Consider the following 15,851-nt stretch of genomic DNA (forward strand, 5'->3'; position numbering starts at 1 on the left):
CAAAGCACAGCTGGGAAGAAAGGTTGAAAGAGTGAGGGTGAGCGAGGAAAATTCATTAGAAGCTGGAAACCTGTGCCCAAGAGTCAGGGCGCAGCTAACAAATACCAAACTTATTTGGAGCACTCTCGTTTCTCATCATTGTGCTTCTTCATTCACATATATTTTTAAATGTTGATTTCTACAATTTATAATGCAGTATAGTGAATCAACAAATATAAAATAATGACTAAAAGATTGCCTAACATCTAGCTAGTAGGAAAAAATGAAGGTCATTTAACGAAATATAATATAAAAAGGTGTATATTATGCAATTTATGACTCCCTTGAACAATAAACAATTGAAAATAATATCTGCATCCAATAAACTTAATTTATATGAGTTAGTTGTTTTCAGCTGTCTTCTGTAGGTTGCCTCAGGCATCAACACACAAAGTCAGACTTTTCTGCCGCAGACAAGGATTCACTGAGATGCTGCCAACAGGAGCAGGATGCTAGAGAGATGCCCAGAGGAGGTGGCGCTTAACACGCAGGCTCATGTAAAACCTTCAAGTGCAGTAGATTTGTTTTTGGGACTATCTTGGCTTGAGACTTGTGTCTGCTACTGGCGAAGAGCGTTCTGTGGACCTCAAGAGAGGTTAGTAAAATGATATTCTGCACAATTTTAGTACCTACATTAAATTGGTGTGGGAACTGGTGATTCTTTACTCAAGGAGAAGAGGGGAGGCTTTTACATAGGTCAATCACTGGCTTATGAGGGTGCAATGTAAGTTAGGAAGTGTCTGGGGTAGTTTTGCATTAGTCTTCTTTTCTCAGATGTTTCTATGTCTCTAATAGCGGACAGATTTACAGTGGTGTAAAGAGCGCAAAATACTCTGGAGGGCTTGATGGTGGCATTTTCAAAATGTCTTTATTCCCCACAATGGCTTCTAAAGAGCAGTGATATACTATAGCCTAGCTTTAATTCCAGCTTATAAGAAGCACTACTGGAAGTAATTTGGTGCCTGAATCATTAAGGATCTTAACTTAAGAAACTTCTTATTTCAGTCTCCTGGACAAAACCATGTTTCAATGCAAGGGGTGCAAATTAGTATTCTGTTTAGCACATAAGTTAAATACTGACTGTTTTTTCATGTAGCATACAAATACTTGATAGCTTATTTGTACATTGAAATGTAAAGTTGATATTTGTGTGCTACATGAAAAAACAGTCAGTATTTAACTTATGTGCAAAACAGAATACTAATTTGCACCCCTTGCATTGAAACATGGTTTTGTCCAGGAGACTGAAATAAGAAGTTTCTTAAGTTAAGATCCTTAATGAATCAGGCCCCTAGAGATTAACATCTGTCCTATCAAATCTGCACTAAATTGAAATAATGAATTTAATTGCATATTTTTAAGATGTTGGTGATCCGTCATAGCAACCCTGACACTGTCTACTTGACAGACCACAACAGTGTTCAGTCTGTCTCTGTGAACTGGGACAAAGGAATTTTTCCATTCCTTTTAATAAAAAACTCAGTACACAAATGAAGTGTGTCTGTTTTAAGAAAACAGGAAGCTCGGCAAAGGTCTCTCACATACATACAAATGATTGTGTGAGTGTAAGGGGCTAACGCATTTCATTCCACACATTTGAGTTAACTGGACAGAAGTCCTGTCTGTAGTTAACCCTGATTATGTACCAAAGAGAGACAATCATTAAGCCACGTTTTCATTATATGGACTTCTCTAGTTCAGCTCTCTTGTGTGCATTTCTCTTTGTTATAATTCTTCATTTATATATTCAAATGTTAGTTTCTACAATAGACAATACAGTGTATAGTGAAAAAATGTATATTATATTCTTTAGAGTATCAAGGACGCAACTTATTAAATTTTAGATTTAATATACAAAAGGTACAGGGCACACAGATAACAAAAATACTGAAAAAAGATTGGACATACAAATAATAAATTGCAAACAGTTATAAAACAAATGGGATGACACAGAAGTACAGAGCATTACTTACAATAATAATCTGTATGCCTGGGGCAGGCAGGAAAGATGGACAGTCCTTCAATTAGATTGATTCCCCAAGAAGCTGACAAATTCTCCTTTCCACACACAGGTTTTTAAGCAACATGAAATGAGACAGTCTTCACAGATGCTAATCGGGGGTTGTGTCCTGGGACACTTTTTCAAACCAAATTTACATGTTGCCTGATTTCCTAACCAATTCTACTATGTGATATATTTTTCCTGGACAGCGTTATATCGATCCAATTTTATCATTAATAAATCCCCTATGACTTTGTCCATCTTTTCATATCAAGCATACCTAAGTACAGTGCATTCGCAGAGCTTACACTCCTTTTCTTCATTTCTCTGTGGGGCAGAATTCTTAATTTAACATATGAGCTGCCCTTCATCATGCTATTGAGGAATATGTGGTTGATCACTACTTTTATTGATTTTAAGTGGCATATTTTAAAACTGAATTATTTTTGTCTGTACAGTATTACATATAGGCTATGTTAGCACATGGCCTCATTCAGCCAGACCACATGCTGAGCAGTACCTAAACGTCTATTCAAGTGTCACAAATAGTCTACATCATACTTGCCAACTCTCCCGGAATGTCCGGGAGACTCCCGAAATTCGGGTCAATCTCCCGGGAGAGTTGGCAAATCTCCCGCATCCCGCTGCAGCCACCGCTAAATGACACGATTCAGCCAGAATCGCTGCATTTTGGCCCCGCCCCCCGCGACAAAACGTAATTTCCGTCACGGGGCGGGGCTAAAATGACGCGATTTGTCTTGCCCATCCCCGCCCCGCCCTCCAGTCACGCCCATCTTCTGGAATCAGAATACAGAAAGTAGGTAAGTATGGTCTACATCTCACCCCGGGAGTCCTTTGAACTGCCCCCAGGTGACACTTCTATCTGTTCACACTGGTGTGTGCAAAGCCATCAAACACAAATACATCAGACTCTGCGTCTTTAACTGTTACACTAACTTATCAATGGATTCATTTGATACAACCTATTTACACTGCAGTTATGAATTATCCCTTATAAATAACTGCAAGCTCTCTATGTTAACGACACACAGTAATAACAGTTTCCTTTTTAAGAGGTAGAGAAAATATTTTTCCAATTTAATAATAAAGAATCATCATTATCACCATCACCATTTATTTATATAGCGCCACTAATTCCGCAGCACTGTAGAGAACTCAGTCACATCAGTCCCTGTCCCATTGGAGCTTACAGTCTAAATTCCCTAATATACACACACACACACACAGAGAGAGAGAGAGACTAGGGTCAATTTTGATAACAGACAATTAACCTACCAGTATGTTTTTGGAGTGTGGGAGGAAACCGGAGGAAACCCACACAAACACGGGGTACAAACTCCACACAGATAAGGCCATGGTCGGGAATTGAACTCATGACCCCAGCGCTGTGAGGCAGAAGTGCTAACCACATAGCCACCGTGCTGCCCCAGACAGGAGTGCCCTCAAGCACTGTCTTTCCACACACTCTTTATAGAGTGCTTACATATTATTTAGGAGTCTTTTATCATTTTAATTGTTAAATAGTTACATAGATATAAATGTGTCCTTTCCGGATAGATTGAACTTGTATTCAGAACGTGGATCAGTTCACATTAAATGTGCGGCATATGCCTACAGCACAGTGCCACTGGGGCTAACATTGTGGTGTCACAGGGTTATGGCCATGGATTTAATTGCAAACCAATCGTGTTTACTCCCACACTGCAACTTTAAAAGGGAACTGTTATTACTGTGATATTTTGAAATCAGCTGAATTATTAATCTCAAAATGTATAAGGATCATGGATATGACCCATAGGTGGATTCATTTCTAATGCCCTAATCACTTATTTTATGCACAAATAGCAGCGCATATTTTTAAATGACATGCTAATAAAGATTGAAATCTTAATTTATTCTATATATATATATATGACTATACATGCCACGTGACCTTTGACCCCACAGTTTTGGAGAGAAAGGTTGATCTTTGGAATCAGGCAGATCAGTCAATTAATAATTTTCTTTGCTCATCTTAATGAACTTAGGGCCAGATTTACTAAGCTGTGGGTTTGCAAAAGTGGGGATGTTGCCTATAGCAACCAATCAGATTCTAGCTTTCATTTATTTAGTCCTTTCTACAAAATGACAACTAGAATCTGATTGGTTGCTATAGGCAACATCCCCACTTTTTCAAATCCGCAGCTTAGTAAATCTAGCCCTTAGTTTACACCAGATACTAATAATACTTGGCTGCACTTTCTGCTATTAAACCCCTGTTCAAGCTTTTTAAATCAAGGCAGTTGGTTTGGTTTGCAAAATTTGTATGCGCTCCCTTGTATGGATTTTGTCCAGACTGTCATCTTGATAAAACTATATTTAATCGCTAACCATTTTTACTGCCATCCAGAGAAGATAGTATTTGCCATTTTACATGACTTTTAATATGTCTTTTTTGGTTCCTAAACCTGTTCATGAATATTAGCTATGGAAATGTTCTACACACACATACACACCTTACTGTCCTTCAGCCATTTCAATTCACCAAAGAAGAAGAGAAGCTCATAGGAGCCTGAGAGGTTAGCACTGCAGAGGTTCTGTTTTCTCATCTTCCTTTATTATGGTATCTGGTTGGCTTCTCCCGACTCTTCTCCACCGACTGTGTCACAACATCATTAATTGATGCCCTCGAGGTCTAAGGTGCAGAGAACCAGGTGCCTCTCAACATTATCACTATATCTATTATCTACTATATAAAAGCCTAGTGGCGTGTGTATGTGTGTGGAAAAAAAAAAACCAAGCTGCAGCGCCAACTGCTGGGCGAAGTTATACACTGACCTACTAAATTCTTAGTGTGTGTGGAATTTTTTTTTTAGAAAGGGCTGAAATTTGCTGCAGCGCCACCTGCTTGGCGGAGTTATACACTGACCTACTAAATTCTTAGTGTGTGTGTGGGAAAAAAACTCAGAAAGGGCTGAAATTTGGTATACTACGATGTTTTTAATTTGTTAATTTAATTTGTTAATCGTTAAAAGTGTTTATAAAGATTTTAAAAAAATATATACCCTATTTGCTGGCGTATAAGACTACTTTTTGCCCTGAAAAACATGCCTCCAAGTGGGGGGGTCGTCTTATACACCGGGTCCAGTATCGCGCGGTATCCAGTGCGGCCGCGGCGGGTCATCAGCGTGGCTGCGGCGAGCATCAGCAGCGATACAGGGGTGCCAGCCTTTTTGGCGTGACCGGCCCGTTCTGCTGACAGGGAGGGCAGACAGGGAGCAGGGACCAATCCAATCAGGCTTTGTATACAGCCAACAGCCAACCACAGTACTGCACCATTGTACAGCACAATACAGCATAGAAAATGTCCAGCAGTCAAACCCCTATCAACCCTATCATGGCACCAGCAAAAAGAAAGAAATACGATGCAAGTTTTAAACTTAAAGTTGTAAACTTTGCCATGGAACATAATAATTGTGCTGCTGCAAGACAATATGGAGTAACAGAAAAGAAGGTTCGGGACTGGAAATCAAATGAAAAAGCATTAAAGATTATGCCAAGGGGTAAGTGTGCACTTGCTCTCTCCCTCTATTTGTTATCTTCCTTCTATCATTGACTAGTGAATTACGTTTAATAAACTTGCACTGTTTTATGTTTACTGTACATGTTTGATAACATACAGCCTTGTGACAGTTTTCCTGCATGTCATAGGCATTCGAATATAAAATAACATGTTGAAATCAAATCTGATGTTCTTTTACGTTTTATTTGGTGTGTGGAAGGTGAGCGGAAGAGGGGGTAGTCTTATACGGCGAGTATATAACAAACTATATATTTTGAGTGGAAATGTTGGGGGTCGTCTTATACGCCCAGTCGTCTTATACGCCAGCAAATACAGTATATATTTCTTGAAGGAGAAGTGACAGTTGGGAGTGGTTGGTGGTTGCCGGGGGCGACAGTGGGGAGTGGTTGGTGGTTGCCGGTTGCCAGGGGTGACAGTTGGGAGTGGTTGGTGGTTGCCGGGGGTGACAGTGGGGAGTGGTTGGTGGTTGCCGGGGGTGACAGAGCGAGAGGAGTGTGATACTCAGGACCGCTGAGAGAGATCCCTGTGTCTGGATAGACATCTGGATAGATGTGGGGATAAAGATGAAGGATGAGGTGATGGAGAAGAATGATGAGGTGGTGACATGTGGACAAAACCACCTTAAAAAAGGGCGCTTACGCCGGGAAGTAACGCTCTTCCCCTGAGGAGGCCTGGCCTAGCCCCAAATGCATGACAAGAACATTTTTAACTCCTTAAGTAGCTTGATTTGACTAGAATGCATGAGTATTATGCACGGGTTAACTTGTATATATTAAGGATGAGCGGGCTCGGATTCCGCTAATCCGAGCCCACCTGAACAGTGCGGATCCGACGGGATCCGAGCACTGTTCGGGTATTTCCGGCGGCCAAAAAAAATGAAACTGAGGCTCTGACGTCCAAGTCTCGCGTCGGATCTCGCGAGACTCGGATTGCATAAATTCCCCGCTAGCGGCCGCCATTTTCATTTGGGCTGGGATCAGGGTAGAGGGAGGTTGTAGGGTAGTGGTACTCCTGTGTGATCAGTCCAGCTGTGCTTTATGATTGTGTCCAGTGCTCTGTCCTTGCTGAGTCCAGTGGTGCTTTATGCTTGTGTCCAGTGCTCTGTCCTTGCTGAGTCCAGTGGTGCTTTATGCTTGTGTCCAGTGCTCTGTCCTTGCTGAGTCCAGTGGTGCTTTATGCTTGTGTCCAGTGCTCTGTCCTTGCTGAGTCCAGTGGTCCTTTTGTCCTGTGCTCTGTCCTGCTGAGTCCAGTGGTGCTTTGGCCAGTGTCTGTCCTGCTGAGTCCAGTGGTGCTTTAGTCCTGTGCATTATTGTGCTAAGCCCATAGTAATTGTCTGATTATTAAAAACTCCAAAAAAAAGAAATTCTAGAGCAATATATTATTGCAGTCCTGAAATATTAGTACTGCAATACCTACATTCACTGTTTCTGCAATCCAAAAAATAGGAACTGCAATCTATATTACTACGTTCACTGTTTCAGCAGTCCAAAAAATAGGAACTGCAATCTATATTTCTACGTTCACTGTTTAAGCAGTCCAAAAAAAAAACTGCAATTTATATTACTACGTTCACTGTTTCAGCAGTCCAAAAATAGGAACTGCAATCTATATTTCTACGTTCACTGTTTAAGCAGTCCAAAAAAAAAACTGCAATTTATATTACTACGTTCACTGTTTCAGCAGTCCAAAAAATAGGAACTGCAATCTATATTACATTTACTACGTTCATTCTTTAAGCAGTGCAAGAGAATAGGTACTGCAATCTATATTACAAGAGAAAGTGAGGGAGGAGCTGGTAAATCATTGCGATTCCACCAAGCATGTAGCTCTTGTGGATGAAGCCCTTCGTACGCTTTGCCAGGATCCGAGGGTGGTCACTCTTTTAAAGTCAGAGGAATACATTCTGGCCACCGTGCTCGATCCTCGGTTTAAAGCGTATGTTGTGGCTCTGTTTCCGGCGGACACAAGTCTACAGAGGTGCAAAGACCTGCTGGTCAGGAAATTGTCCTCTGAAGAGAACCATGACATACCAACAGCTCTACCCTCATTTTCTTCCACACCTAAGGCTGCGAGGAAAAAGCTCAGTTTTCCTAAAAGACCCACTAGCGGGGATGCAGACAACATTTGGGCCGGACTGAAGGACCTGCCAACCATTGCAGACATGTCTACTGTTGCTGCATTGGATACTGTCACAATAGAAAAAATGGTGGAGGATTATTTTTCTGACACCATCCAAATAGACATGTCAGACAGTCCATATTGTTACTGGCAGGAAAAAAAAAGGCAGTTTGGAAGCCCCTGTACAAACTGGCTCTATTTTTACCTCAGTTGTCCCCCCTCCAGTGTGTACTCGGAAAGAGTTTGTAGTGCAGCGGGGAACCTGGTCAGTGAGCGGCGAAGGAGGTTGCTTCCTCAGAACGTTGAAAAAATGATGTTCATAAAAATGAATTAATAATTCCTCAATCAAGTACAGCACTGCCCTCCAGATAGTACAGAGGGACCTGTGGTTGTGGAGTCCAGCAGGGACGAATTGATAATGTGTGATGAGGAGGAAGTACACACTGAAGGGGGCCAGAAATCAGAGGATGAGGATGAGGACGACATCTTGCCTCAGTAGAGCCAGTTTAGTTTGTACAGGGAGAGATGAATAGCTTTTTTTGTGTGGGGGCCCAAACAAACCAATCATTTCAGCCACAGTAGTTTGGTAGGCCCTGTCGCTGAAATGATTGGTTTGTTAAAGTGTGCATGTCCTATTTCAACAACATAAGGGTGGGTGGGAGGGCCCAAGGACAATTCCATCTTGCAACTCTTTTTTTGGCATTATGTGCTCTTTGGGGCCTAGTTCTATCTCCATCAGAGATATTCCTGCAGGCCATGTCACCGGCACAGCTATGTTGGTGTTAGACGTGCGCTGCATACTCTGTCTGATTTAGCAGAAGCTAGGCATTGCCCTTGATAAGCAAATAGGCTTTCCGTGATATTACATTGTCAGGGATTAGGCTAAACAGAGTGTCGTGGTATTTGAGATCCCTACCTTACCTACACACAGCATATACAGCGCTGCAATTTGTTCTATCATATTAATGTTTAGATAGGGTCTCTCCATATTAACACACTCCGCTTGCTCACATCACCCAGTGAAGCAAGCGCTATATAAGTGCCAACTTTTAGACACGTTAGGCAGCGTCTTTAATGAGAATACAGTCTATATAATTGTGAGTGCTTTAAGATCTTACATGACCTTTAATCAGGCCACTTTAATCGCTGCTCTATTACAGATCTCTGTCCAGTGATCATCATGCATATTTTTGCAGAACCAAGTTAAATATATAAACAGGGTTTCCTAGAATACGTACTATTTTATTTAAAGGTGTTTTAAGGGGCATTACACTCTAATAGAGAGACTCATCATTTCTGAATAAACAAAATTATATAATTCTTGTTAAGTTCCAAAAAAGAGGAACTGCCATTTCTATTACTACGTTCTTTGTTTTTGTAGTTCAAAAAAGCAGTAACTGACAATTCTATTAATACTTTCTTTCTTTCATTAGTTCCAAAAAATAGTAACTTCCATTTATATTACTACGTTCTTTGTTTTTGTAGTTACAAAAAAGAGGAACTGCCATTTTTATTACCACGTTCTTTCTTTCTGTAGTTCCAAAAAAGAGTAACTGCCATTTTTATTACTAAGTTCTTTCTCTCTGTAGTTCAAAAAAATAGTAACTTCCATTTATATTACTACGTTAATTGTTTGAGCAGTCCCAAAAAAGAGGAACTGCGGTCTTAACATCTATGTTGGTTTTAGACGTCCATCCAGTGTCCGCCATCTGTGCAGTGGAATTCAGACCTGTTGAGGGTGATATATTGTGGCCCCGGTACCAAATTGGGTACCGGGGCCACTCAACTACGCAGTCTAGATAGATGCGTATCAGATATTAAACTACATTCAGTGTTGGGGGCAAATCCAAAAATAATTAAAATGCACTGTCATGATCGAAAACAAGAGGTATTGACACGCTAGAACTCCACCCTCTATTTGCTGCAGAGGATGGAGGAGCAGCCATATGTGCAGTGGAATTGAGACCAGTTGGAGGAGGTATTGTGGCCCCGGTACCAAATTGGGTACCGGGGCCACTCCACTACGCAGTGCAGAAAGCTACCGCGGTGCAACGTTTTGGACTAAAAAGAATATTGTGAGGTGTGAGGTGTTCAGAATAGACTGGAAATTAGTGGAAATGATTGTTATTGAATGTTATTGAGGTTAATAATAGCGTAGGAGTGTAAAAAAACCAAAATAATGTATTTTAGCGCTTTTTATGCTTTTTTAAAATAAATCAGAACCCAAAACCCTAAATCAGAACAAAAACCTTTCGTCAGGTGTTTTGGCAAAACAAATCAGATTATTTTTCTGACACCATCCAAATAGACATGTCAGACAGTCCATATTGTTACTGGCAGGAAAAAAAGGCAGTTTGGAAGCCCCTGTACAAACTGGCTCTATTTTACCTGAGTTGTCCCCCCTCCAGTGTGTACTTGGAAAGAGTTTTTAGTGCAGCGGGGAACCTGGTCAGTGAGCGGCAAAGGAGGTTGCTTCCGCAGAACGGTGAAAAAATGATGTTCATAAAAATGAATTATCAATTCCTCAATCAAGTACAGCACTGGCCTCCAGATACTACAGAGGGACCTGTGGTTGTGGAGTCCAGCGGGGACGAATTGATAATGTGTGAGGATGAGGAAGTACACACTGAAGGGGGAGAGGAATCAGAGGTTGAGGATGAGGACGACATCTTGCCTCAGTAGAGCCAGTTTAGTTTGTACAGGGAGAGATGAATAGCTTTTTTGGTGTGGGGGCCCAAACAAACCAATCATTTCAGCCACAGTTGTTTGGTAGGCCCTGTCGCTGAAATGATTGGTTTGTTAAAGTGCGCATGTCCTATTTCAACAACATCAGGGTGGGTGGGAGGGCCCAAGGACAATTCCATCTTGCAACTCTGCAATTATGGAAGTGAAAGGGCCGTCCCTGAATTTCAGTGGCCTCCGAGAATAATTCCCAGTATTGTAGGTGTGTATGTAAATATATATACAGCTAGGTATATACCACACTCAATTTTTATAAAGTTAAATTTTAAATTAAATTTAAATTAAAAAATTTTCATGGGTGTAGTCCTTCCAATATTATTGGAGAGATAGAGAGAAGGTATTTATGTCTGTTTTCCTCTCCGATGAGTCTCTGATAGGAGCCGTGATACTGGTGTTTCAACACTTTGCTATGACACAGAAACCGAGATCTTGAATTCATCACTACTCTGTAACAACACAGTGTTGTGCGATTCACAACACTTACCTGTGTGATAATCTATTTCCCTGTACACAAATCAATCTCTGATTGCTTTACTCTGTCTATATAGAAAGCAGTTTTATAAGGAGGTGAACTGAGACAAGTAGCATTTTGGCAGAAAATTGTAGGAATTCAAGTGTATAAATCTTCATGTTCTTGTTGCTAGTGTCTGAGATAGTGATTTCTACAGTATTCATATAATAGATCTGTAGGATTGATATTGCATTGACTATAGATCACTAGTAATCTTTAAAGCATTTTTTCTTATCTTAAACCATCCTAATCTAACTTAAGATGGGTACAAAGTATGATTATAGCAGTGCAATGTGAACTACATTTATGATAATTAAATTGTTAAATAGTTATGTATATAGGAATCTTAGTATTAACATTAAAAATAGTGCTTTTGGTAGTTAATGGTTCTAATTAATATGCATACGCATAACACAACGAAAATATGATCTAGCATAAAAACATAAAAAAATAATAAAATAATATGATCAGTAGTTAAAAACAAAAATACTATTTATTTGTTCCCGAATGGTTTGTATATACTTTTCAGGAAAATGCTTTACTGTAAGCAATATAGCCCAGTTAGCCCTATGGTTAATCCGGCCCTGGAAACACTACATTCAAAGTGATCTGGGTTTGAACCACCCACTTTAGCACCTTGCTACATAAGCCCAGGACCTGAATTCTGCAAGTCTAGGAGTCAAGTTTACACTTACTGGTGCAGGAAAGATTCCTTACATACCTCCCTCCCCCGGAAATTAAAATACCCAGCACCAGTGCTATATCCTGCATTGGTTACTGCTAAAGCTGGGGGGCAAAAAGCACAGGGTCCCCTCGCAAAAGTGATAACCAACACCAGACTTTGTTAGACTGGGCTGGTCACACTATACCAGGGAGACCCACAAAACAGGGCTAAAACCCCCCACCCGCCTGGAAAACCAGCCCTCTGTTGAATAGCACTGCTGTATCATTACTGAGGTTACAATAAAATATGCAATTTCCATCCCCAAATGGACATATTTGAACAAAACTTCACCCGCTTTCCTATTAAGGCCCACCCGGTTTGCTACCCGCGGGATGCCCTGCCACAATCGGGATAACTGGGAAGTATGTTAAAGTACATTTTGATGTAACCACATACTTTTTGAGTCACATGTATCTAGATTCCTAATAATGTACAACTCAAAATATGCATGCAAGGCTAAAATTGTTTGGATGAAAGTTTAGGTTAACATTCGGGAAGCAGGATTGTACCTGCTCCAAGTCCGGCCCTTTCTGTCATTTGGTCTCTCATTTCATCCTCAGTCGCTCTCACTCTCAGTTTTACCCCTGTCTCATTTACCTGACTAATGTCTTCTCCATCCTCAATCATTTTACCCTCCCTGCTGCAATGCAGTGAATACAAGCCCTTTCTATAGTCGATTATCTAACCTGCTTCAACTGTCCTTTAAAATGCCTTTTATTACCGAGGAACGAAGATTCGGCATTCCAAGCAGTGAAAGGGATTTCAGACACGTGACTTTTAAGTCAAATATCCTACAACCTGTCCACTTGACCCTATTCCCTCCCAACTACTCTGCTCCCTCTCCTCCACTGCATGCCCACCCCTAACTCACCTCTTCAACCTGTTTCTCTCCACTGCCATATTTCCATCCTCCTTTAAACATGCGCTCATCTCACCTGTTCTAAAAAAAATCTCTCGATCCAGCCTCTCTCTCCAACTACAGCCCTATTTCTCTCCCCTTTGCCTCCAAACTAGTTGAGCGATTAGTGTACAACCACCTTTCTCACTTTCTCTACTTTCATTCCATTCTCGACTTTCTGCAATCAGTCTTTGGCCCCCAACATTCCACTGAAACTGCTCTCACAAAAGTGACCAATGTTCTGCTTACTGCAAAATCTAATGGTAATTTCTCCATACTCATTCTCCTAGAACCCTCTCTCACCCCCTTCTCCAAACATCCTTCACTCCATTAGACTTCATGACACAGTCCTTTCCTGGTTCACTTCCTACCTATCAAACCGCTCCTTAAGTGTTTCTACTTCATGCACATCCTCCCCTCCACTCCCACTATCTGTTGAGGTCCCACAAGTCTCTGCTCTTGGTCCTTTACTCTTTCATTGCACACCTCTTCTCTTGGGGCACTAATTTGCTTATTCGGCCTCCAATAGCACCTCTACGCTGATGATACACAAATCTATCTCTCTCTTTCACTGACCTCTCTCCTCTCTGTACTATCTCTTGTAACCAACTGTCTTTCTGCTATCTCCACATGGATGTCCCAATGCTACCTAAAGCTCAACATGTCCAAAACAGAGCTTATTATCTTCCCTCCTGCCAGAGTCACCACCTGCCCTCAAATCTCCCTCACTGTCAATAGCACCACCATTTCCTCAGTCTCCCAAGCCTGCTGCCTCGGTGTCACACTTGACTCCGCCCTCTGCTTTATTCCTCACATCCAGACTCTCTCCCAGTCCTTAGCAGGAAAAGTGGAAGAGAGAGTATGTATTGAGGGGCACTCAGAGGGTTGGGATAATGAAATGTATGTACATAAAGTAAAAAATAATAAATCTTTATTTGTATTCATTAAAATGCAAAAATTCCATTTATAATCTCAATAGTAATTCGATGTCCACAAAATTAGAGTAATGATTAAAAATGCAAATGACCTGTAAGAACCAGTAGTAAAATTACTGTTAAGAAGCAGTGTTACCTGCTGTACTGTGTTGCTGTATAGTATAATTCAAATAAGGATAAAAATATCCTGTATATAGTACTTCAAATTCCTTGAGTCTCTAAACTAACAGTGGCAGGGAGTCTTATGATAATCTTATAATCCTTCCATAGTGAGCTGTTATGCTAAGGATTATGTATCAGTATGTAAACACATGCACGGGTCTATACTGTTATCATACAGAATTAACAGTAGCATATAATTAATTATAGATGGCATCCTTCAGTATCGCAAGTGACTTAATTAAAAGACAAGAGAAATGGCAAGGCTATGCAGATGCAGAGTTTCTCTCTGATACTTCAGATATCAATGTTATCCCTAAGGGATGGTCACAATTACTTTATGATTTCAAAAAACTCATGTTCAAACAAACAAAGACCTTTTGGAATAAAACTTTGTTTATTAATTATACCAAACAAAAGATGATTCCAAGGGGCTTACGGCCTAAAGTTTACCCAGCTTTTGAACTGGCCAACGAGGAACTTAGAATAAAATGGGAATCAGCGAAATTTTCTAATGACCTTATGGGTATTTTGATTGAACATGACAGTCTCCTATTGGATGAACTCTCTCGGGAGATTGCTATACTTAGTGAAAAACTCAAACAATATGAGGAGCTTGATCATTTTAAGAAATCATATGATAAATTCCAACAAGATCTGGACTATTTTGAAAAAATGGTAATTGACAAAAAACGCGGCAAATTTACGAGAGATAAGAATGACTATATTAACAATAAGGTATTCAAATGGGATACTCGGAAAGTTAATAGAAATAGATCTAATCCAGGTACCTCAGAGGTAGAGTCATCGGAAGGTGACATTCTGGACTCCTCCCCAGAACAAAGAGCCAAACGATCCACTATGAGGAATTTTTTGGGCTCAAACCCCAGATACAAAGAAGGTGGTGGCAATCCAAATCTAAACAAATACGAAGGGGGGGGCAAGAGACACAAGAGAAAGGAAAAGGAAGGCTATGGAAGAGCAGGAATTCCCAACTCAACAATCTTACAGAAAAAACAACAGACGAGTACGTTATTAACAGATGATATGAAAGTTATCAATCTATCCGATAAAGTTCCTAACCAATATCACATTTCATTTTTAAGCAGGGGTCTTTCTTTCTCACCAGTTCAAAAATTTGACAGATTTGAATGGGAGAAAGACCTCATGCTTTTTTCCAGGAAATTACTTTTAAAAAAGTTCTTTATTACCAAACAAAGAGAACAAGCCACCACTGTGGACATGTACACCAATCCTGATATCCCTATTTTTGATACTGAAGCCGAAATACAGGCACTACAAATTCTAGAGGAATTGGATTCTTCTAGTAATGAGCCTAGTGATGCAACTAGTCAATCGGATCAACCAATACAATTTAAAACCCCAAAAATTTCTCCCGATGTATCGATCTGTCCTCAAGTAAAAACTTTTAGAGACATGGTATCCCATGATTTGGATTTACTGTACCAAACGAGATGTAGAGGGAATTCCAATAATAACTTATCTAAAAATGAAAAAGCAGCGCTTAAAGAGATAGAGGACTGGAAGGATATCATTATAAAACCCTCAGATAAGGGCGGTAATACAGTTCTGTGGCCCCGAAAAACGTATTTAAAGGAAGTTTATAAACAACTGAATAATGGTGATTGCTATAAACGCCTCATTTTTAATCCTACAGATAACTTCTTGTCCCAGTACAATCACTTGATTGAAAATGCCTTTTCAAGGGGCACCATCACTCAATCAGACTTCCAATTTCTCTCTGTTGACAACCCGAAAATATCGACATTTTATCTACTCCCTAAGGTTCACAAAAACGAACGTAATCCAACGGGGAGACCCATCATTTCTGGGGTGGTTTGTCTTACAGAAAAAGCCAACCGATTCATTGATATACATCTATGGGATTATGTGAAAAGCTTAGACTCATATGTCAGGGACACTCTGGATGTACTATCCAAACTTAATAACATCACTGTCAATGAAAACACTTTTTTTGCCTTGTATGATGTCGAATCCCTCTATTCTAACATTCCTCACAAACTGGGAGTAGAAGCAGTTAAATACTTTTTGAACATGGCATGTAGTGATAACTTTCATAAGTTCCTGATTACACTCTTAGAATTTGTGTTGTTCAAAA

General features: G+C 40.3%; 1 protein-coding gene across 3 annotated transcripts in view; it reads left to right on the forward strand.

Moving 5' to 3' along the window:
* The first annotated feature begins 459 nt into the window (after positions 1–459).
* Positions 460–15,851, forward strand: part of LOC142102124 (4-galactosyl-N-acetylglucosaminide 3-alpha-L-fucosyltransferase FUT5-like) — a 74,850-nt gene continuing 59,458 nt past the window's right edge. For 2 of the 3 annotated variants that reach the window (XM_075186768.1, XM_075186766.1), the window contains exon 1: positions 460–634. In XM_075186768.1, the coding sequence (XP_075042869.1) occupies positions 489–634 (146 nt within the window). In that variant the 5' untranslated portion in view covers positions 460–488. The remainder of the gene's footprint in view (positions 635–15,851) is intronic. The other variant, XM_075186767.1, reaches the window with a different exon arrangement.

Source organism: Mixophyes fleayi, chromosome 9, assembly GCF_038048845.1.
Source record: "Mixophyes fleayi isolate aMixFle1 chromosome 9, aMixFle1.hap1, whole genome shotgun sequence".
Classification (NCBI taxonomy): Eukaryota; Metazoa; Chordata; class Amphibia; order Anura; family Limnodynastidae; genus Mixophyes; species Mixophyes fleayi.